This window comes from Carcharhinus amblyrhynchos, chromosome 26, assembly GCF_965287045.1.
Source record: "Carcharhinus amblyrhynchos chromosome 26, sCarAmb.v2.hapA, whole genome shotgun sequence".
NCBI lineage: Eukaryota > Metazoa > Chordata > Chondrichthyes > Carcharhiniformes > Carcharhinidae > Carcharhinus > Carcharhinus amblyrhynchos.
The window spans coordinates 14575861-14601475 of NC_137349.1; the positions used below are offsets into that span (position 1 = coordinate 14575861).

Genomic DNA, 25615 nt, shown 5'->3' on the forward strand with positions numbered 1-25615 from the left:
ACCCATGCCACTACTACATTGATAACTGAGACTGAGGGAAGTGGAAGCAGAGGATAAAGTACAAAATCAGTGTTTTCAGAATGAACCAAATTGAAATGGGTGAAGTGTGGGCTGGATGAGATCCAAAGAAATTATGAAAAATTAGGTTCAATTTCTAATTTAAGTGGAATCAATGGCAATAATCAGCATCCTTCTGCCTTCCAGATTTCTGGTGGATTTGAAAGCATGTCCATGTACTAAGTAACCAGTTTCAGCTGTACGAGAAAGAAACCAATTCACCACACCGCTCCTCACTGTCAGCTAAAACAATCTGCAAATCACAGAAAGCAAAGTTTATGATTTGTTAGAAATACCAGACAGGAAATTGCTCCTTCCAATATGCGAGTCAGCTGTCTTTGATAGATTCCCTCATTCACTTTTGTATGTCACCAAGGGTGTAGCACTCTGCACAATTATGACAATCCAACTCAGTCTTCTCCACATCTTTTGGATTATGCATATCCATTTGTCCATCTCTCTTTCAGTGTGTGGCGGACTCCAAATTCAGCTAAGCTGGTCACATTGTTTGCACAGCTCAGAGGGTGGGGAGGATTGAGGTGGTGATAAATCATAGAATCCTACAGTGCAGAAGCAGTCCATTGAGTCTGCACCAATCACAACCCCATCCAAGCATTATCCCCATGCACTGTAGTTGTCCCCCTGACACTAAGGAGCAATTTACCATGGGCAATCAACCTAACCCGCATATCTTTGGAGTGTGGGACGAAACCGGAGCATTTGCAGGAAACTCACGCAGATAGGGAGAACGTGCATATTCCACAGACAGTAGCCAAAGCTGGGAATCGAACCCAGGTCCCTGGTGCTGAGGCAGCAGTGCTAACCACTGAGACACCGTGCCACCACGCTGCCCGCTTAAACTTAAGTGACCTGGTCTTAAGGCAGCAAATACCAATTACATCGATGGTGAAACCTGTCAGCAGAAATTTGGGAAATTACCATAAAAAATCTAATTTGTCAATTTACTCACTGCTATATAATCCTTGCTGTAACTGTTGTCAAAATCCCCCCAACTTTACTCAGTGCTTTTCACAACCAACTGCAAAAACCCATTTTAAAAGGTCAAACGGGATGGATCTCTCAAGGACAATCTCAAAGTCACTCAGAAGAGTTTCATTGGTGTTTTCACATAGAAGCAGAAAGAAAAAGCAGTCTGACAGAATACTGAAGTGATCAACAAGGTCACTGATAGAATCAGGCAAGGTTTTGAATTCTGGAACAATAGATATTTTGCAGAGAAAGGTGCAAAGTAGATAGTTTCAGCAGCAACAACAAATCACTTCAAGGTCTCTGCCCTGATAAAACCTGTGTTGATTAATGGACAAGGTTCCCAAGTATCAGTTCTAATTCAGCCCTTTGGTGATGTGAATTTCTGCACAATGTAGCTTTTACCAGTGCTCTGTATTTGCCTTCCCTTTAATTTCAGTCTTTCATACTTCAGATTCTCAGACAACTTATTTTCAAGGTCAAGCAGTCCAGGTTTCTCCAGTCTGACTCCAATCCTGGTTGGGGGATCTAGGCATCATGTGGACCTGGTGCTGTGAGACTTCTTACTGGAGGATCTAGGACCAGGGGACTCAGTCTCAGGATACAAGGTAGATAATTTAGTATTGAGGAGAAATTTCTTCATTCAAAGATACTGAATCTGTGGAATTCCCTACAGCAGAAGGCTGTGGAGACCAAGCCACTGAATGCATTCAAGAGATAATTTTTTTAGATTTAAGTATCAAGGGGTATGGGAAGAAAGCAGGAATGTGGATTGAGTTACAAACTATGATCATGGCTGATCCTCAACTTTAATCCCCTAACAAGTCAATCAAGAGTGTTGACACTCTGATAATATGAAGACAGACATTCACTGTTCAAATTATTGATCAATAAATTCCTTCATTTTCTTGATCTTGGGAATTCAGCACCCTTCAAGTTCTTTTCCATCAAATGTCATTTCTGTGACTCCCTCTTACCTCCCACACGAGTTACATCCCCAAAACTAAACTTTTTCAGTCAGGATTTCTCTTTCCTAAAGCTATGTTGTCTTATGATCATTCAAAACATATCAGGAAAGAGTAAACAGGTCTGGTCTCTTTTCTGAAGGGTAACTTAATAGAAGTCTTTAAACTTATAAAACTTTTTGCAAAAATGGATGCACAGTTTCCAGTTGTGGGAATGACCATAACCAGAAGCCATCAGGTTAGGGTCGTCACCAAGATATCCAATAGGGAATTCAGAACAAACTTCTTCACCCAAAGAGAAGGTGAGAATGCGGCATTCACCATGACAGAGAGGTTAAAACAAGTAGTATCAATACATTTAATGGGAAGCTTGACAAGTACATGATGGAGAAGGAAATAGAGGGTTAGTTGGTAGATTTAGATGAGGAAAGGAAGAAAGCAGCTCCACTGACAAATACCAATGTGGATTGTTTGGGCCAAATGGCCTGTTTGTGCTGTTCTGATTCTATCACCTGCATGTTACACATGTATATTTTGTTACTGTACTAAACTCAGGTATATGACTCCTTCCTGGCTAAAGATTAAAACAGACAGATCCCAGCTGGGACTGTTTAGAAATGACAGCAGACAGGTGTTTAATGTATAGTAGTATAAATATATAAACTAGAAGTCAGAGTACAAAAAGGAGACCAATCTACAGGAAATGAAACAGCCAAAATTGTGGGTTCTAGTGGGAGGCATCGTAAACTGTAATGACAGCAAACTGTGATGGTGGAAAGGGAAAACGGGACCCACAAATAGAGAAGTCTGAGAAAGTGCTAATTAGTTTACATATTAGCTTAGTTCCGAGGATTGTACCACAAGGGAATACCTTAGCCTTAACTGGACTGCAAAGCATAGTAATTATTAGTGAAATGCTTGAGCATCTTTGCTTGTTAAGCAATACCCAGCCTTGGATACACTGAATGCTTCCTTGCAAATTGTTCCTTAAAACATGCCAACTTCATCCCTTCCTTTAAAAACACCTTGTCCCCTGTCCTTACAAGCCGCTACCACAAAATACTGGAAGCATGCAATCAGCCAGCTTCTGTGGGGACAGTCAGGAACATTTTAGGTATGGACTATTCACCAGATCTTTTCTCTGAACAAAGTGGCTATTTCTGAACCATTAACTGTTTGCTACCTGATACAACTTAGCCAAGTGTTTCCAACATTTCTTTCATTTCACATGATCCTTGAAACCAGCAGGGTGAACTAGGTTAGAACCTGGATCCGAGAGGCGAAAGAAAAACTTTTCTACTATTTTTCATTCCACCCCATCTAGGAAGTGTGCTGCTGAGAGCGTTCCAGAAGCAGACAATGTGTCATTGTCAGCCCCATTTATGGACCTATAGCAGGATGCAGCAGCATCTGCTTAATGTTGTTTGGCTCATGAGCTGTACTAGTTGAAGTTTGAGCACATTCATCCCCACACTGGGCAGCTCGGTGGCACCATGCTTAGCACTGCAACTCCCAGCGCCAGAGCCCTGGTTTGATTCTGGCTTCAGGTCACTGTGTGCAGTTTGCACTTTCTCCATGTCTGCACAGGTTTCCTCCCACAGTTCAAAGATGTGTAGATCAAGTGGATTAGCCATGCTAAATTGCCCACAGGGATGTGAAAGTTGGGGAATTAGCAGGGTAAATGTGTGGGGTTACAGGGGTAGGATGCTCTGTCAGAGTCAGTGCAGACTTGATGAGCCGAATAAGCTGCCTCCTGCACTGTAGGGATTGTCTTATTAATTCTGCACAATTTTAATTCCTTACCATTCAACATCCAAAGGAAATATCTCCACGCGTTGAATGTAATTGGGATTGTTACTGTAAATATACCAAAAATGTCAGCACCTGAAAGGAAGGAAACACCAGGACATTTCTGGTGAAGACCTTTTGTCAGAACACTGAAGGTAATTGAAATCCTACATTTTGGATAAAGCTGTAGACTAATACACAAGATACTGTTTCTGCTAGGCAGTGCTTTGCAGATCTGACTTAATGTCAGAGCATTGTAGTATCAGGCTTTTGGGAAAATGTTATGCATCTGTATACACTCAATGTTTGCAATAGTGGAAGAAGCACAGTTGAAGGTAGTTGGTCATCTCTGCCAGATCAGAAAGTTGGCACATGCCTACTGAATCAGAATTCCAGATTATTCAATGGCCAACAGTAACCGGAAGGAATTTCATAACACTTGTGATGTTATTTACTTTCAAAATGGATCCTAAGGTGGGGCGGCAGCTTTTCAGGTCTCAAGTCAAGATTGCACAAAGTATTAAACACATTTCACAATTTTGAAAGATTCTGATCTCCAAGGTAGCTGAAATGGATGTCTTGAAGCAGCACCACAGCAGAGATATAAATGGGGAAGGCAATTTAGTCCCCAGTAGCTCATCTACCAGAGCAAGACTAAAGTTCCATTGCCACAATTGTAACAACCAACTCTTCACTTAAATGATTCGTGGGGTCTTGCTTGAGACCAGCAACATTTATTGAAAAAAATCTGATATCCCAGTTATTTACTGAAATGATGCCAAGTGATTCCATTGTTTAAAACAAAAGAATTTCAACAAGGTCGTTCATCAACTTAATGGCAATTAGGAATGGGCAATAAATGCTGGCATAGCCAGTGGTGCATACATCCATTAATTTGTTAAAAAATGCTATACAAGAGTTAAAGAAACAATAGTATCTTGTATAATTCCAATGCTCTAGAACCCAAACCAAGTTAAGAATGAGTTGAGGCACAAATTGTGGTTGATTGTAAATGTGACATACAGCTAAGATATTACAAACTGGCTTGACAGTCCACTCAGCATACATCAGAAAATTACAGATAGCCTAATGTCAGTAGCAGGGAAAATGCTAGATTTTAAGGGTGATATACTTAGGAAGACAGTTAGAAAATATTAATGGGATTAGATAAAGTCAGTATAGATTTATGAATGGGAAATTGTAATGTCCTAACTATGTTAAGGGTGTGGGTTTCTTTTGCACAAACAGAAAAAGTGTGGTTTGAAAACATGGATTCAAAGTAAGATTTATCTTCCCCACCCATGATCTTCCAAATAAAGCTGGAAAATTACCACAAATCTCATGGAGAGGCACTCTGCTATTTGTCCAATGTACATTGACTATGATGTACAATACCTTCCATGTATGTTCTTAAAATCACAGTTAAAAAGTAAAAAATACAATCACATTACTACAGAAAATGGTGTGCTGGCACAAGGAGAATTCATATCAGTTCACGGAAATGGCAGAGAGATTGCCACTGTACTTTGCCCATGCAACTCATCCCAAGACCAGCTTCTTATGAGAACAATATTCAGAGGAAGAATCTGGATATCTTTTAACAAGAACAAGTTGCATTCTACAAAATAATTTAAAACCTAGAAGAAAAGAATGTTCAGAGATATGATGAACTCAACTGAATATCTTATCCTTACAGGGTGAATCACATATGTTCTGGGTGATTCCAAAGTTAAATGGACAACAGATTAGGGCGTAGGTTGATACTGGTGCTGCTGTAATTTAACTCTTGGGACTATATACTAACAAAAGCTGAAACATCTTTCTTTAAAGTCTTAAAGCAGATGTCATGTAACTCAACAAGCTTTTGCAACATGATCCATTTTGCCACAATTCTTGCACCAACTATCTTTGCTCCAGCATTCATAGAAATTAGTAGACCATTCAGCCCTTCAAGCCTGCTCCGCCATTCAATTTGATCACCGAATTCAATATCCTGATTTCATCTCCCTTTCCCCCCCATAGCCCTTTAGTTCCTAGAGCTATATCTAATTAATTCTTGAAATCAGACAATGTTTTGGCCTCAACTACTTTGTGGTAGTAAATTCCACACATTCACCACTCTAGGTGAAGAAATTTCTCCTCACAGAATCCCACAGTGCAGAAGACACCCTTCAGCCCATCGAGCCTGCACTGATGCATGCAAGGCCCTGATCAGCCACCTAATCCCACTTGCCAGCACTTGGCCCATAGCTTTGAATGTTTTGGCGTGACAAATACTGATCCAGGTACTTTTTAAAGGATGTGATGCATTCCACCCCAACACCCTCCCAGTGCATTCCAGATCATCATTACCCTCTGGGTAAAAACGTTTTTCCTCAACTTCCCACCTCTCACTTTTAACCTCTGTCCCTTCATAACTGACCCTTCAATTAAGGTGTACAACTGCTCCCTATCCATGCCCCTCAATTTTGAACACCTCAATCAGGTCGCCCCCTCAGTCTTCTTTGTTCCAGAGAAAACAATCCTCATTTCAATTCTAAGAGGTTTACCCCATTATCCTTAAACTACAGCCCCTAGTTCTGGACTCCCCCACCATTGGAAACATTCTTTCTGAATCCACCCTGTCCAACGCTGTTAAAATTGTATAAGTTTCTATGCGATCCCCTCACACTTTGCTAAACTCCAGTGAATATAATCCTAACCGACTTAATCTCTCCTCATATGACAGGCCAGCCATTGCTGTACTTCCTCTACAGCAATGACATTCTTCCTCAGATAAGGACACCAAAACTGTATTCAATACTCCAGGTGTGGCCTCACCCACTCCCTGTACAATTGCAGAAAAACATCCCTATCCTCAAACCCTCTCACTATGAATGCCAACATACCATTTGCCTTCTTTACTGCCTGCTGTACCTGCTTGCTTACTTTCAGTGATGGATGCATAAGGACTCCAAAGTCTCATTCAGTATCCACCTCTCTCAATTTACCTCCTATTATTACTGCCAAAGTGGATAACCTCACAATCATCTACTTTATACTATATCTGCCATGTATATGTGCACGTACACAGCCTGTCCAAATCATGCTGAAGCATCTCAGCATCCTCCTCACAGCTCACCCTCCCATCTAACTTTGTATCATCTGCAAATTTGAAGGTAATACATTCAGTTCCCCCTTCCAAATCATTAATATATAATGTGAACATTTGGGGTCCCAGCATAGATCCCTGCGCAACCCCACTAGTCAGACTGCCAATCAGAAAGTGACCCATTTACGCCAACTGTTTCCTATCTGCTAACCAGCTTTGTATCCAAATTAAGACATTACTTGCAATCCGACGTGCTTTAACTTTACATAGAAGTCTTAAATGAGACCATGTCGAAAGCCTTCTGCAAGTCTAAATAAGCCACATCCAATGGTTCTCCTTGGTCAACTATTAGTTACATCTTCAAAGAATTCCAATAGATTTGTCAAGCATGATTTCCCTTTTGTAATTCCATGCTGACTTTGTCCAGTTATACCACTGCCTTCCAAAATCCTGAGTTATGAAACCCTTGGTAATGGACACTAGCAACTTCCCTAATACTGATATTCAGGCTCACTGATCTATAGTTCCCTGGTTTCTCTCGACCTCCCATTTTAGAATAGCAGGCTTATATTAGCTACCCTCCAATCTGTAGGAATCAGTCCAGAGTCTGAATAATTTTGGAAAATAACTACCATGGATCTACTACTTCTAGGGTGACCTCCTTAAGTACACTGGGATGAAGATGATCAGGACCTGGAGATTTATCCACCTTCAATCCCATCAACTTCCCCAAAACCATTTCTCTACAAACGCTGATTTCTCTCAGCTCCTCACTAAAACTTGTTTCTCTTAGAACTTCTGGTACATTGCTTCTGTCTTCCTTTGTGAAGACAGAAGCAAAGTATGAATTTAATTCCTCAACCATTTCTTTATTTCCTGTTATGAATTCTCCCATTTACCTGTAACGGGCTGACAATTTTTATCTATCTTTTTCTCTTTGCAAACGTATAGAAACTTTTCACTTGTTGAATGGCCTATTTTGGCACATCACATACCTGTTTTGACAACTTACGGGCAGTTCGCAACATGTGGATCTTCATTCCTGCACCAAATTGTCAAGCCACATTAAAAAGCTTATTCCATCACTGCAATTTCTACTACTGTCTTTAAAGTCAAAACATGTTCACTAAGCAACAAAATAGCCTCATTTTGGTGATAACAACCTAGACAATCTCAGAGAATCTTCTCACAAATTGCCAAACTGTCAATGATGTGTCAATCTCTTTAAGGTTGTCACAATTGAGCAATACCTCCGACAAAGGGTCACCTGGACTTGAAACGTCAGCTCTTTTCTCTTCTTACAGATGCTGCCAGATCTGCTGAGGTTTTCTCTTTTGGTTTCAAATTCCAGCATCTGCAGTAATTTGCTTTTATTTTGAACAATACTTTTGCCTTCCACTTGATCCCTTCAGTGAAACTCGAGCCTTTCCACAATGATCAGTGCCTTTGGAGAGTAATGCTCTTCAAGGATCTTGTCAAGTCGTAAGTTTTATCCCTGCTTTTGCTGAATGAACCAAGCATCAGAGCAATTTGCAAGTTCTAGTTCCTACTATACTGAGAAAATTTAGTACAACCAACCAGCCTATAATTTTATCCACTTGTGTAAAGTAGTGAAAACGTTCTGCATAGGAACGGCACGATTCATTCTCTTTATCAAAAGCACCAACTGATGCTAACTGACCAGGTGTTTCTCTTGCAGGCAATAGTAACCTGAAACAGTTCAGTGTATTTTTACTGTCTTCCTAATATTGCCCTTTCTACCCTGGAAAATATTGACGATGTATTCTTACTGTGCCCCCCAAACAACCCCAGATGTACAGCAAAGCATTCGAATATGCCAGATATTGCCTGGAATCTCACCCTTCTGACTGGGGAAACCCCCCCTTTTTTAAAATCACAAAGCATTTTTTCTTACTTGTCTTCCTGCACTTCAGTCTTTAATCCTGTTGTTGCTTCTCCCCAGCCTTCTAATATTCAAAGTGTGAGCACCCACAATGATTTTAAGATTTTTTTCTCAATGAAACAAAATCCTGACTCAACACCAACTTTCTTTCAGTGTTGTCCTAAATGCTTCAAGGGATTCACTATGAAAACACCAAAGTTGAAATTTTAGTCATAAGGGACTTGAGATACTGGGACCATGTTTGAATTCTCACCAAGTCACATATTTTCTTGCTTGGATGAGGCCAAATGAAGACCGGGATCAGTCTGTGAACCATCTCAGCCTGAAAGTGCGACAGCGACTTTTCAGTTGGAAATGGCCTGCCATTTCAATTCACCATCTTGCTCTCAAACACACTTCAATATCTGGCCGACTGCAGTGTTTCTGCAAAGGCCAACAGCTGGGGAAACAGCACCTCATCTTCCAAATAAGTACTTTACAGCCATTTGGACTTGACATTGATGTCAACAACTATTTTCAACAGCATAAAACACATCACATTTTTACCTCAACTGTTACAAAGAGTCAGACTAGACTCAAACCTCCTCTCTCCACAGACATTGCCACACCTGTTGAATTTTTACAGCACAAGTTTATTTCAGGTCTCCAGTACCTGCAACATTTTGCTTTTATTCCATTGGAAGGATCAAGAACCAGAGGATACACACTTCAGTTAACTGGCAAAAGAAGCAATGGCAATATGGGGTATGGGGAAAACCTTTACACAACAAGTGGCTAGGATCTAGCATGGACTGCCTGAGAATGTGGTGGAGGCAAGTTCAATCATGACTTGCTGAGCTATTACTCGAAAAGAAATAATGTGTAGCGCTACCGGGAGAAGATAGGAAAACGGCACTGATTTGTTCCTTTGGAGATCCAAGTCAGGAATGAATAGACCCCTGTGGTATAACCAATGGAATCTCCTCCAGTCTTACAGCCTATCCCAAGATTGATGTTGCACAATCCTGGCCACAGACATCTTCAACTTTAAATCGCTTCACCAATGGCAGCCAAGGCCCTAAAATCCCTGGAGCTCCCTGCAATATCACTCAAACTCTACTTTTGCCTCCCATAAGATACCTTTGACCTAAACCTTAAATTTAGTGTCAAACTTAGTACAACATGGCCTGTAAATTGGTATGGAATTTCAACATAAAGCTGCTTGACAAATCAAGATTGTCACTGACAACTTTCACTTAAACAGATGGTCAAGATTTAATAATTTTTCTTTATGAAGCTTTTGGTAAGGAGTGGGAATGACTATTTTTTCCTCATTGGCCATTCAGGAGAGGGGAGGAAGAGGTACTTAATACTACAATTGACCATGAGGTGGTTGGGGAAAAATAATTGGCATGTGGAATGCTTTGCCAGAAAGAGTGGCTGAGGAAAAAACCTATTATATATTATGGGTAAATTGATTAAACTTTGGAAAGAAAGGGGAGTATGGTGTTACTAAGAGATTAGTTTTGAATTACTGTGAGCAAAAAGCCAACTCAATAATCATGTTTCAAATGGCCTTTTCTGTAGATGAAGATATTTTAGGCTTTCAGCAGTAAAATGGCTTCAGAAATTTGACAGCAAGTCCCCTCAAATTAAAAAACTATTTGAGGACCCTTACCCCATTACAAATCAGAAGCTACAGCTTGCATTGATGAATCACATATGATATTTGCTAAAGTCTAAAGTTTCTGTTATGCACCTCTCTCCATTTTAATTGTTAATGGTCTTTCTTTATTAGGATTACACAGTTCCACACAGCAATCCCTAGTAGGTGGCTAAGTTGTATGCAAACATAGGTGACATACTCTCAGATTCACAGCGGTGCTTTCCACCCTGAAAACGTAGATGTCAGAAACGGAGAACAAAAAACCCAATGCAAATGCTGCAACATTTGAAATGAGAGAAAATATTCAGGAGGTCCTGCAATATCTCTGGCAAGAGAAACAAAGTTAATTTCTCTCAGATGCAAAACTTACTAGGTGGTCGTCACTTGGCCCTTCAAGTCTGCTTTGCCATTCAATAAGATTATGGTTGATCTGATTGTAACCTGAACTCCTACCAAAACAGACAACTTCACATTTGCCCACATTATACTCCATTTGCCAGATCTTTGTTCACTCACTTAACCTACCCATGCCCATCATATAGCCTTATAACATTTTCACAACTTACCTTCCTACCTATCTTGGCGTCATCAAGAAATTTAGCAACTGCAGAATCCCTGCAAGGAGTCCACCATTCAGTCCAGACTGTGCACTGACAGCAATCCCACCCAAACCCTATCCCCATATTCCTGCATATTTATTCTGCTAATCCCCCGACACTAAGAGACAATTAAGCTTGGCTAATCAACCTAACCTGCACATCTTTGGACTGTCGGAAGAAACTGGAGCACCTTGAGGAAACACAAACAGACATGGGGAGAACTTCAAACTCCATACAGTCACCCAAGGTTGGAAATCAACCCGGATCTCTGGCGCTTCGAGGTAGCAGTGCTAACCATTCTATACCTATACTTTCAGTATCTTCATCCAAGTCATTTATACAAATTGCAAAATGTTGAGGCCCCAGCAGCACACTAAACCTGGGTTCTGAAAAGTTATTGACCTGAGACATCAACTCCGTTTCTCTTACTACAGATGTCAAATGACCTGAGAATTTCCAGCATTTTCTGCTTTTTGAAAAAGCTTTCCAGTCAATCTATTAATAACCTGTTGCTCTTATCCAAACACATTAAGGCACGTCTGCAAGGAAAGTCCACAGCACTGCCCCAACAGCTGATTTTTCTGGAATCACTGTCTTCCAAAGAACTACACTTTCTCTACGTCAATGGCAGCAGTAAATAAAGATGCACTAAATCTCTAGATTTGGTTTGACTATATCTTTATCCAGAATTCCACATTTAATTTTTTCACCACAGTCAGATGCAAAATGTTAAGTCTACACGAAACAGCAACAGCCCCATTTGAATCGTTTCAGGAAAGTCTTTAAACAAATACTTGTTACAAAATTCCCGTTGTTTAATTGCTATAATACATTGCAACATATCACAAGCAGCAATTAACATAAAAATTCAAATTGTACTAGCACAGACCATGTCAAACTTTCAACCTAACGTGTGATATGTACATACATCAAATCCTCAACACAAGTACATACGCATGTGTGTTATTTCCAACAAATCCATTTAAGATCCATGGTCCTTCCAGCTGGCCCACAGAACAGAAAGAAAAAATTTCCAACTTACGTAAATCTCTCAACACCAATAAACCTAAGCCACGCCTTAAAAACCCATAACCCATGCTTGACATGAGGACAATCAACAGCCAAATCACATCAGCAGTTCACAATCTAAGGTTCCATAGGTGACTCATATTACAGGAATACAACCAACACAGCACCTTGATCAAAATCCGAGAATGCCACACTTGCTTATCACACAGGAAGCTAATACACTTACACTATCAAATCTGTCAACTGGTGCTGGACAGTCACAAATTTAGGATATTGTATTCATTTGTGCTTTACAGCTTACAATTGGTGCATATAGTTCTGCCAGACTGTATTTATCCCACAAGTCATACTTCACAAGATCAATAAGTAGTTGTGGACAATCAGCCCTTGCTGATATACAAGCCAGGCTAAGATTTACTGGGAATTCTTTTCACCATGCTTCAATTTAAACAGAATGCTGCTGCTTTTCCAGTGCCACACAATACTATCAGCCCAGTCAGAACGTGGGGCATCACCATTTTCAAAGCTCATCTCCACAGGAGGAGCTTTATCACTATCTTGCTGGTGCTTTGCTCTATGTCAATAAACAACTGACAGCCAGCTGTAACACTTTCATGGAATAAGGCTGTGGACAAAGTTGACCAAAAAAACACTAATTTTTTTAACGTGCAACTGAAATCAAGTAAAGATAAATCATTAATTTTAAAAAGCATGCATGACCACTCCAGTATGTGGCTTATAAAACTGGTAAAATAATCTACTGCTGAGTGGAGTTTGAAGATGCTTTCAAATTGTAAATCACTCCCACACCCACGGACCTCTACCATTATTTTCATTGCTCCGTGGCATCCAACGGCTTCATACTCTATCAGTCACAATATAAATGCAAAACTGTAATATTCAGAATGAGTTACAATACAGTAAAAGATTACAATATCTCCTTGTTCTAACTGCAATAGATGGATTCATTAAATGGCACTGTACACAGAAAAGCAAACACCTGTGCTGTAGCTCAGGGTCACTAGTTTCATCACAAGCACTGCACAAATGGAAGATTTAGTTAGTTTCTGCTGCACTTTGCTCCATCACGTTAAGAATTTTGTGCTCAAAGGGAGAAGACACGAATCAGCAAGTCAAATATCATTTAACTCCCATATGTCTTATTACAGCCCTAAAAAAAAATGACAGCCAAATTTATATAAATTGTAACATTACTTGGGTTTTGAGCACATTTTGATCTTTAGAGTCTCAAATGTGCAAATCTGAAACATACTACTGGAATAACAACAAAAATATATGTACAGTTTCAAGGGTTCACATGCAGTCAATCTACAACATACAGCTGACAAGATAATGTAACTGCTGTTCATTCAGATAACATTCAGCATGAATGTACAAGTTGCATATTTATAAATCTAACAGAAACACTGCAAAAATATTCTATGGTTTAAAATAAAACAGATTATGGAATGAAGTAGGTGCTGTAGGCCACGATTGAACTGCTACAGTTTCAAAGTCTTTCAGACCCATTAGTACTATGGCATCACTGGAGCTCAGTGAAGGGAGAGAAAAATAGTATCCAGCATTGTACTGCAATCACAGAATCTACGGCACGGAGATAGATCCTGCGGCCCAAACTGGTCCAGGCCAACCAAATCTAACCGAACCCTTTTTTGTCTGCATTTGGCCCACACTCTAAATCTTTCCTTTCCATGTATCTGTCCAAATGCCTTTTAAAATGTAGTCAATGTTCCTGCCTCAACCACTTCCTCCGGCAGCAAATTTCACATACGTACTGAGTAAAAAAGGTTGCTCCTCAGGTTCCCATTAATTCTTTCCCCTCTTAACTTAAACCTATACCCTCCAGTTCTCAATTCCCCAATCCTGGGAAAAAGACTGAGTGCATTCACCTTATCCATGCCTCTTTGTTATACACCCCTATAAGAATTATAGAATCCTTACAGTGCAGGAGGCCATCTGGCCCATCGAGTCTGCACCAACCACAATTCCAACAAGGCCCAATCCCCACAACGCCACATATTTACCTACTAATCCTCTGACACCCGAGTCAATTTAGCATAGTCAATCCACCTAATCCATACATCTTTGGACTGTGGGAGGAAACTGGAGCACGCAGAGAAAACCCACGCAGACATGGGGAAAACATGCAATCTCCACAAAGAAAGTCACCCAAGGCCAGGATTGAACCCGGGTCCCCTGGCACAGTGAGGCAGCTGTGCGAATCACTCCGCTGCCCTTAGATCACTCCTCAGTCTCCTATGCTCCAAAGAAAAAAGTCCTAGCCTGTCCAATCTCTCCCTATAGTCCTGTCCCTCGAATCCTGGCAGCATCCTTGTAAATCTCTTCTGCACTCTCTCCAGTTTAAAAACATCTTTAGCAAGATGACCAGTACTGAACACAATACTCCAGGTGTGACCGTACCAATTTCCTGTACAACTGCAACAAAATTTCCCAACTTCTGCACTCAATGACCTGACTGAAGGCCAGCATGCCAAAAGCCTTCTTCACTGCCCTATCTACTTCTGAGTCCACCTTTAGAAAACGTGCACTTGAACTCCAAGGTCCCTCTGTTCTGCAATACTTCCTAAGGTCCTACCATTCACTGTGAAAGTCCCACTGATTTGATTTTCCAAAATGCAACATCTCACACTTAACTGTATTGAACTTGATTTGCCATTTCTCAGCCCACTTCCCCAGCTGATCAAGATCCTGCTGCAATTTCTGATAACCTTCCTCACTGTCTACAATACCACCTATTCGTTTTTGATAAGAGAGGGGATTAAGGGTTATGGGGAGAGGGCGGGAAAGTGGAACTGAGCAGCGACAGATCAGCCGTGATCTTATTGAATGGCGGGGCAGGCTTGAAGGGCTAGATGACCTACTCCTGCTCCTATTTCTTATGTTCTTATTTAAGTGCCATCTGCAAACTTACTGATCATGCCTTGTACAATCTCATCAAAATCGTTGACAGATAAACAGCAATGGGGCCAGCACTGACCAGAGGACACCACTAGTCACAGGCCTCCAGTCCGACAAGCATCCTTCCATGATTACCCGCTGCTTCCTCCCATCGAGCCAATTGTATATCCAAATAGCCAGCTCTCCCTGGATTCCATGTAGTCTAACCTTCCAGAGCAGCCTACCATGTGGAACATGTAATGTGTACTTCATACAAAGTGTGTGAAAAATTATCTAACCCCACAGGATTTTGAGAAGTAAATGCCATAATTCAATTAATAAAATATATGTAACAGTTCTTTGTACCCTTGAGAGAATAGAATGTCATTTTTATTCTGAGGAGCAAGCTTAGGAAGTCCAAGACACCCACAGTGCTCACGTCTGTAGTAAGGATTTTAATCAGCTTGCTTCCATCTGTTCTTCTGAAATGCCGCAGTCCACATTCATGATGGGTTTATACTTAAAGGCAAGAGTTATGGTAATAATATTTCTCATATAAGGACAGGCATTTTTCTAGTGCACATTAACAGGGCCATGTGATGCAGAGCTAGAGATAAAGTAGCAAATGCAATGGCACATAGCTTCTGACCAAACATCACAATAGCCACCCAGTTTAAAACTGAAAACTGCCACCAGCCTTCTTATTTTATCTGAATTGGCAACCAGAGCTTCCTTGCACCAGCAACACTTCGGAACCAAAAGTCTAATAGGTCATCTACAAACACAAACACATTTCCCCTACTCAGGTGAGCAAATTCAAGATCAGCACTTGGGCATCATGTGGCACGAGTGTTTGAATAGTGTTTCTGTGGCCTCTAGTGCTACTGGTTTTTAAAAATCCGATGTTTTATCCTGACATAACTCAATTGCTATCCTGGAGTGTACCCATGCTATATCCTTGGAACATTACTGGAGAAGTATTCAGACAGAATGCTGAGGAGCATCAGGGAAATCCTCGATAAAAAGGAGCAGTCAGAGGCACCCGGGGTAGAGCTGGGCCCTCAACATGGCAACCTGACAGGCTCTGGGCTGAATCTCTCAAAAGCATTAAAGGAGATGACTGCAAACATTGTCAGGGTTATAAATAACAAACCTGGGGCACTGACAGAGCACCTTAATGTTCAATTGGATGAACTGCAGAATACCTGTAAGAGGCTCAGCGAAGAGGAACATCCGAAGTGCCCCTTATTCGGTCAAGGCTGGGTTGCATTAAGAGTCAGCTACATAGAATGGCAGATAATCTGATGGATCTGGAAAATCAGAGCCAGAGGAAGAATATCTGTGATTGGTTTGCCAGAGGGTGCCCAGTTACATTTTTTGAAAGCTGGCTGCCATTTTTCTTTTCAACCTCAATAGGGTGGATCAAGTGTGAAAGGGCACATCTTGTCCTAAACTCAAGGCCTAGGGACCTCCACAGCCTCCTGTCATATGTTTCCATACCGTCAGGGATTGCAGGAAGTTTTAGAGGCTGCCAGGTATGGTGTTTCTTGGCTCTATGATGGGGAGGAAGTCTTATTCTTCAAGGACTTCTTGGCAGTGCAGCTAAAACACAACGTAATCAGAAAGTGTTTGTAGGCTTTAGGAATTCCGTTTGCGCAGCACTGTTCTGCTGTCCTGAGGGTTCATTAGGACTTTCAACAATTGGGCTGAGGAATCCACACTTTAGAATCTGTTAAAAGGCAACGATTCAGAATTGCGATCTACAGCTACTTGTTAATCTGAATGGTACTTCCTTTAACTATTTCTTCGTGTTTATTCAGCACTATGCTTTTTCATATTGACGATGACAATCGTATAACCAAGCCATAAGGTAAGTTTTGCTGATGATCCTGTTTGTTCTGCAGTTCTTTGTCATTAGTCTGCAAATGTATCCCCAAATTGATCCTGTTACATCATTCATCATATTGATTGGGGCAATGCTATGAGTAAATTTGCACTTGATTTCCCGATGAGTCCAAGGACATTAAATCACAGGGGATAAGAGTAAATTAATCTCTTAGTTGATCTTGCTTATGTGGGTTACCACTTTTATTGGGGAGCTCCTGATTCCTTAAGGTAAATGTCACCGACCATGCTGTTTAGAGTCATATGTTGCAGTTGTCCATCCTGGCCAACCATTGAATGTGTGCCCTGTAATGACATGATTGTTTCTTTAGTCAGTGCCCAAGTATGGTGTGCAAATTGTGCACTGCAGAGACAATTGTGGCTGTACCCTGTTATCCTGATATGCCCCCATCCTTCAATATATCCTTTTGTTACCTGTATGGTGGCAGGTGCTGGACAATGAATAATTCAAACCAATTGTGTTGGTATTCTTTCTCTTTCTACTTGTATTTGCTTCAAAATTATCCTGCTGTAGTACCATTGAAAGTTTGTTGCTTTTTTGTATAAAATGAAAAATCCTTAATAAAAACAAGCACAAAGATTAGCATCTAAAGTGGTAGCGAGAGAATATTTTTTTCTCTTTGAAAGCTGTCAAGATATTTTTCCACTTCGTATTTGGCAAACACTGGAAACCCTTCCACAAAGATGGTATAAAAATACAAGCAACTGTTGAATATCTGACCAGAAACAGTTAAAACAAATCCCCAACTGCTTTTAAAGGGAAAATGGATAAATATTCAGGGTGAGAAAAATCAAAGGGTAAAGACTACAGGAATTCAGTTCAGTGGATAACATTTCAGAGAGACAAATACAAGATGCCAAATGGCTACCTTCAGGGAAGAACAATTCTATAAACTCAAAGCAATTTAATGACCAGTAGATTGGATTAAAAAAACCTCATCCTGTACTCAGCAGGGACAAAACTTCCACATTTCTGCAGATAATTTTGGAAAGATGCAGCTTAACCCAGGATAGTCAGCACGGATTCATAAGGGGTAAGTCTTGCCTCACAAATTTGATTGAATTCTTTGGAACTTTCAAGCAGTCCTTGGATAGGCACATGGAGCACATCAGACTAATAGGGAGTGGGATAGCTTGATCTTGGGTTGAGACATAGCTCGGCACACTCAGAGGGCCAAAGAGCCTGTATGGTGCTGCACTGTTCTATGTTCTATAACCAAATCAAAGCTGTTTTCAAACTCATGAAAAAATGAAGGGCAAATGTTAATTACATTCTTTGTCAAATTTCTGGATAACTTTTTTTTGGTGCAAAAAGGCAGATTTTGGTGTGGATTGTGTAAAGTAAGAATGATATGTGTGTGTATATATAAGCCCCTTCCAACACATAATAGTGAACATCCACTTGAATAAGTGGTATGTCAAACCCACATTGACATGATTGAGACAGATAAAGCTCATTGCTGATGATCTGTGCAGACCACTTGGAAAACAGTGACAGAAACAGACAAACCTCAGCATGGATTTACGAAAGGGAAATCATGCATGACAAATCTACTGGAATTCTTCGAGGGTGTAATAGTAGGCTTGACGAGGGGCAGCCAGTGGATGTGATTTATTTGGATTTTCAGAAGGCTTCCGACAAAGTCCCACATAAGAGATCAGCCTGTAAATTAACGCACGAGCCTGGGGGTCGTTTATTAAAATAGATGTAAAACTGGGAGGCAGACAGGAAGCATTAGGAAGAAACAGGTCTTTTTCCAAATGGTAGACAGTGACTAGTAGGTTAAGACTTGGTGCTGGGACCCCAGCTATTCACAATATATATTAACGATTGAGAAAGAACTGAATGCAATATCTACAAATTTGCAGATGACACAAAGCTGGGTAGGAGGGTGAGCTATGAGGATGCTAATGATTTGGACAAGCTGAGTGAATAAGCAAATACATGCCAGATGGAGTATAATGTGAATAAATGTGAGATTATCCAAATGCCTATAAGTTGATTGGGGAAATGTTAAAGTTTATTAGTCACAAGTAGGCTTACATTCACACTGTAATGAAGTTATTATGAAAATCCCCTAGTTGCCACACTCTGGTGCCTGTTCGGGTACACGAAGGAGAATTTCACATGGCCAATCCATCTAACCTGCATACGTTTGGACTGTGGGAGGAAACCGGAGCACCAGGAGAAAACCCAAACAGACATGGGGAGAGAATGTGCAAACTCCACATAGACAGTGACCCAAGCCAGAAATCGAACCCAGATCTCTTGCACTGTGATGCAGCAGTGCTAACCACTGTGCCATCATGCCACCCCAGAATGTGCAACGAGACTTGGGTGCCCTCATACACCAGTCACTAAAAGCAAGCATGCATATGCAGCAGCTGGTAAAAACACCAAATGGTACGTTGACCTTCATAGCAAAAAGATTTAAATACAGGAGCAAGTTTGTCTTGCAGCAATTATACAAGGCCATGGTTAGATCACACCTGTAATAGTTTTGGGCTCCTTAGAGTAAGGATGTTCTTGCTGTAGAGGGAATACAGTGAAGGTTCCTGGGATGATAGAACTGCTGAGAGATTGAACTGATTAAGATTAGATTAGTTGGAGTTCAAAAGAATGAGGAGAGATCTAGGAACAGGGAAATTCTGTGGAACAAAGGGACCTTGGTGTGTTTGTCCACACAGTCATTAGCACTGCTGCCTCACAGCTCCAAAGGCCTGGGTTCAATTCCCGGCTCGGGTCACTGTATGGAGTTTGCACATTCTCTCCCCATGTCTGCATGGGTTTCCTTCCACAATCCAAAGATGTGCAGGTTAGATGGATTGGCCATGCTAAATTAACCCTTAATGACTTGGGATGCTTGGGTTAGAGGGAGTGGCAGGGTAAACTTATGGGAATAGGGCTTGGGTGGGATTGTTGTCAGTGTAGACTCAATGGGCTGAATGGCCCCATTCTGCACTGTAGGCTATGATTTGTACAGATCTCTGAAGACAGGAGGACATGTTAGTAAGATGATGAAAAAGGCACATGGAACACTTGCCTTTATCAATCAGGACATAGTTTACAACAACACGGAGGTCCTGTTGGAGATGTACAGAACTTTGGCTGTGGACTCACCAGAGTACTGTGTACAGTTCTGGTCACCACAACAAAGAAAGGATAAGATTGCACAGGAGAGGTGTAGAGGAGATTCACCAAGATGCTGCCTAGGATGGAACATTTGTTATGAAGAGAGGTTAAATAGGCTTCTGTTCTTTTCATTGGCACAGGGGTGACTTGATCGAGGTGTACAAGATTATGAGGGGTATGGGCAGAATGGATAAGCAGTTGTTACGTTTAGTTGAAGGCTCAGTCACAAGAGGACATAGATTCAAAAAGTGAGGGGGGGCGAGAGAGAGGGAGAGAACGCGAGCAAAAACCTTTTCACCCAGAGGCTGGTGACAGTCTGGAATGCAATGCTTGGGAGGATGGTAGAGCTGGTTGTCTCACATCCTTTAAAAAAGGTACCTGGATGAATACTTGGCATGTTATAACATTCAAGGCTATGAGCCAAGTGCTAGCAAATGGGAGGTCAGGTGTTTCTTTGGCCCATCAAGTCAGCATGCCAGTGCAGACTCAATGGGCCAAAGGGCCTCTTGTGCACTGTATGATTCTATGCTTCAATCTTTCAAAAACCTATAATTTTAACAGGACTTGACAGGGTATAGGGAGGATGTTCCCGATGTTGGGGGAGTCCAGAACCATGGGTCATAATGAGAGCATGGGGTAGACTGTTTAGGACTGTGACGAAGAGAAATTTCTTCATCCAGTGGTAAATCTGTGGAATTCGCTACCACAGCAAGTCACTGAGGCCAAAACATTGTGTTTTCAAGGAATTAGAAGTCTTGGGGCAAAAGGGATCAAAGGAAATGGGTGGAAATTGGGATCTGGCTATTGAATTGGATGATCAGCAATAATCCGATATGAATGGCAGAGCATGCAGGTGCCAATCATTTAACAAAAGTCAAAGGCAACATTTACACTTCATCCAACACCTGCAGCTGGCTTGACAGATGAAACTCTGGGGTACGTGGGTCCAGGCCATTTCATCAGCAGAGGAAGGGTTCAAGAAAGGCTCAACAGTCAGAGATTCAGGAATGTGTGCTGAATTAACCCACTATTTATATCAACAGCACATTTCTGGTCATCACATTCGTTGCAAACCCTCAAGCACAAATACTACAATTCACACAATATTCTTTTTGTTCCGCTCCCTAGGTGGTTGTTTTCTGCAGAGCCTCTTTCCAAATTAGCAAAAGCCTTTTGCAGGAGCAAGTTATTTTTCCAACTCCTGTCCTCACTACTCAAACAATAAGAGTTGAGCAGCTTTAGGTGACTAAACCTAACAGTGGAATGGCTCAAACTTAACCCTGCAGAATGGGTGGATTAGCAATGGATTGCGTTGGAGTCTAGTCTTCACTGATGCAGTCTGTCAGCTGCAATCATCTGCAATGAACCCACAGCTAACAAGTGAGCACAATTTGACAACATTGCCAAGAAGTCATAAATATTAGTGTGGAGAATTGAGAAATTCATACTAATGAGTAGAGGGCTCAGGTGTCATATTGTATGCTCCTATTTGTTATGATTTTGCTGGATAGCGTAATGGGCACTTCGCTCCACCGCTAACTGGCTGCACATTCACTGGGAGTCAAGTGAAAAAGTTTGCTCCAATCTCCAATCCTAATACCCTTAACCTTGACTAGCAGAGATCACCAAAAACATCACTTTACTAAATAATGATTTTAATTCTTAACATGTGGAGATGCTGGCGTTGGACTGGGGTAAACATGGTAAGAAGTCTCACAACACCAGGTTAAAATCCAGACAATGAGTGGAGAGAGGGTTAAGCACAGGTTGAAGAGACGTGATTTGTCTCCAGCCAGGACAGTTAGTGAGATTTTGCAAGACCAGATAAGTCGTGGGGGTTACAGATAGTGTGAGATGGACCCAGATCCCAGTTGAGGCCATCCTCAGGTGTGCGGAATTGGCTATCAGTCTCTGCGCGACGATTCTGCGCTGTTATGCGTCGTGAAGGCTGCCTTGGAGAATGCTTACCTGAAGATCAGAGGCCGAATGCATTCCAATCGTTGTTTCGTAAATTGAGTTTGTGTCTTTATATGCCCTGCTTGTGAACTGAAATCCAACTCACCTGATGAAGAAGCAGCGCTTCGAAAGCTAGTGGCTTTTACTACCAAATAAACCTGTTGGACTTTAACTTGTTGTGAGGCTTCTTACTTTAATTCTTACCACAGACCCAACCATTCATCCAGCGTTTTTTGCTGTAGAGATTGAGAGGGGTATGTCAACAGACAAACAATACTGACTGGATAAATCCCAAACAGCCTAATACATCACAATGAACCTAAGAATCCTTCAAGTTATGATGAACACACCTGGTCACTATACATCTGTTAGATAGCTAGTCAAATAAACTTGAGCCAAATTGCACACCCTTACACCAAGACTAATTTAAAGCAATATGCTGTGTGGACGCCACAACTAGGATCTAAACTGAAGTTTCTTATACTGTATTTTTCTGCTTGTCAACACATCAGAAAGACGAGAGTAATCCCAATCATTACCCTCTTTCCAGGTTCTCCGAATATTTCTGTACTCCAAGGTGACAAAGGAGAACTTGGAAGAACAAGAGAAATGAAGTGTTTAAAATCAGGTATGGCAGGATCCCTGAGCAATAAACAGAATTCAGTCCTTGTCTCAGGTCTGGATTGTCATTCAGTATCATCATGGGTCATGGAGGGTGTCACAATTGAGATGTTTGCTATTTACCAAAACAGAACCTTCATTTTCTAATGTAGTTGTGCTCAATATAAAACATGTTTTAGTGAATTCACCTGCCTCAAGAAACATACTATTTTGTCAAGTGAACTTTAAACACTATGATAGACAGTGTTAAGATTCTGTGCAGTTATCTCTCACCTCAAGTTACTTCATTATCACTATTTTAAGGGGTTCTGTATGTGGGCATATTTTTGTACTCCACAAACTCCATAATATTGGCACAAGGACCTGATCCAGACTGTAATTATGTGACTCATGCTTCAAGTACTACAATCCTTATAACAGTAAAGGAAAATCTCATTTCTTTTCCTATTTATGCTCTGGTCCTACTTTCTGTTGTACCCATCCTACACAATTACTATTCCCTCACACCACTGTTGGGCAACGATGCCTTGAAACTCAAGTCAGTTATTCAAATACTACATGGAATTTTAATTGCCAATGTAACTAACTGTCGTTTTTAAATATAAACAGGTACTTTGTAACTTTCCACACTAAAGTCCATGTTTTCCTTGCGCTGTGTGCACTGGACTAAAACCAATCATATGGAGTTGACAACTGAAATCCTATGTAACTGAGAATTATTGTCATGAAACTGTGAAGCAGCAGCAGGCAGAGACGTGACGGATCCCAGGGATTTCTACCGAACGTCAGAACTTACAGACGTATGTAGACACTGGACAAGCACAGAAGTGCCCACCTGTAGACACCTGGAGGTCGAGGGGGTGGGGTGTTGGGGGAGTAAGTCTGTTGGTGGGGGTAGAGGAGTAGGTAGGGCTGTTGGGGGGGTTAGGTAGGGGTAGATAGGGGTAAGGGGGGTTACCTGAGGAACTCCGTCTTCGAGGCACTGCAGTCCATGTGGGTTTTTCCCCGGGGCCGAGGATGTGACGGGCCTCACTGGGGGCCCACGGACGGGGGTGCGGGACTGGACCCGTTCCCATGCCTAGAAGAGTGGGGGGGGGGGGGGGGGGAGGGGGTGATGGAACCGCGCAGTCCGAGACCGGAGTTAGGCCGCACAGCCTGGCGCTGGCGTGTGGGGGAAGCCCGCTCCTCCTTACCTGTCCGTCGATGGGGCCTTGGCTCTGGCCCTGTGTCTGCGTCTGAGACGGCAATGTGAAATCGGTGAACTCGAACTCGGAGCCCTGCGTGTCAGCCCCCAGGAGCTCGGCCTCCTCCGTGTCCAGGAAGGTGAGAGTCTGCGAGCTGGGCCCGTACGCGTCCACACTCATGGCGGCCACGGCTCGGGAGCGCGCACTCGCCCCCGGCGCGATTCAAACCTCGGCAACAACCGCTGCGCAGCGCGCGCCGGCCGACAGGATGCGGGTGGCGAGGGTGAGAGGCCCGGGCGCGGGGGCAGACAGGGCACTATAAGGGCCTGAGGCGCGGGACTAAAGCAGGCAAGAGGGCGCGGAGATCGAAACGGCGGCCGGAGGAAGGCAGCTAGAGCCGCAACTCCCCCGCAGCGCTGACGTAGTGCACAAAGCGCCGTGACGCACACAGCAGCGTCGTTGCGTCAGCACTGACAGTGACGTCATCGACCCAACAAGAAGCGGTGACGTAATCCACGGGAGCGGGACAGTGAGTGACACCTTGTCCACCAGCTCCTCCACCCCCAACCTTCTCCCTCATCACACCCCCCAACCTGAAACCCACCCCTCCACCCTAAATCCTCCCCCTTACAACAGCCCACCCCAAAGCCTCCCCCTCACAACCCCCACCCCAACCCCTCCCCCCCCAAACTTCCCTCTCACACCCCCCACCCCACACCCTCCCTCACACACCCAAATTCCATTCCAAACCCCCTTCCCCAAACCCTCCCCCTCACAGCCCCCCACCCCAAATCCTCCCTCACACGCCCAACCCAACTCCAAACCCTCCCCCTCACACCCCCCACCCCAAACCCTCCTTCACACCTCCCACCCCAAACCCTCCCCCTCATATCCCCTGCTCCAAACCCTCCTTCACATGCCCAGACCCTACCCCAAACCCCCCACCCCAAACACTCCCCAACCCCACCCCAAACCCCTCACCCTGCCCACACACCCACCACCCCAAACCCTGCCCACTCTAAACCCTCCCCTCAGTCCAACCCCCCCAAATCCTCCCTCCTCATACCCACCCCACTGCAAACCCCCTACCCTGCTCACAGTCCCCACCCCAAACCCTCCATAACACACCCACTCCAACCCCCTCCTCACACTTCTCACCCCTGGCCCCCCCCACCCTCATATCCACCCACCCTCATATCCACCCACAAACCTCCACCCCAGCCTGCTCCTCAAACTCCCCACCCTAAGCTCTTTCCCCAACACCCCCCACACCCCAAACCCAGCCCCCTCACTCCCAGCCACAACCCCTCACCCACAAACCCTCACATGCACCCCCAGCTCCCTGATACTGTCCTCGCTCACACCCTGCCTCCTTTTCCACCCACAGCCCCTCAGCCCAACACTGCCCCCTCACCTCACCCTGAAATTTTCACCCCTCACACACTGCCCCCACACCTCCTCACCCTCACACTGTCTTCACCCCCAACCCCCTCACTACCCTCAGCCCCCACTGCCCCAAACCCCACACACCCTCACCCCAACACTGCCCCATACACTCTCACCCCAACACTGTCCCCACATGCCCTCACCCCAATATTGCTCCCACACCCTCACCCCAACACTGATCCCTCACCTCACCCTGAAATCTCCACCTCTCACACACTGCCCCCACACCTCCTCACCCTCACATTGCCCTTCAACCCTAACCCTATCACTACCCTCAGCATCTCCCCCCACCCCCTGGCCCCAAACCCCACACACACCCACCCCAACACTGCCCCCTCACCATCTGTTTTATTTCCAGGGGAATTTCACAGTAACTTCATTACAGTG

At 43.0% G+C, this 25615-nt stretch overlaps 1 protein-coding gene across 4 annotated transcripts in view; it reads right to left on the reverse strand.

Moving 5' to 3' along the window:
* upf1 (UPF1 RNA helicase and ATPase) overlaps positions 1-24197 on the reverse strand; it is an 86880-nt gene extending 62683 nt beyond the window's left edge. For all 4 annotated transcript variants that reach the window (XM_080213146.1, XM_080213145.1, XM_080213144.1 and 1 more), the window contains exon 1: positions 23792-24197. In XM_080213146.1, coding sequence (XP_080069272.1) covers positions 23792-23962 — 171 coding nt within the window. In that variant the 5' untranslated portion in view covers positions 23963-24197. The remainder of the gene's footprint in view (positions 1-23791) is intronic.
* Positions 24198-25615: the final 1418 nt, after the last annotated feature.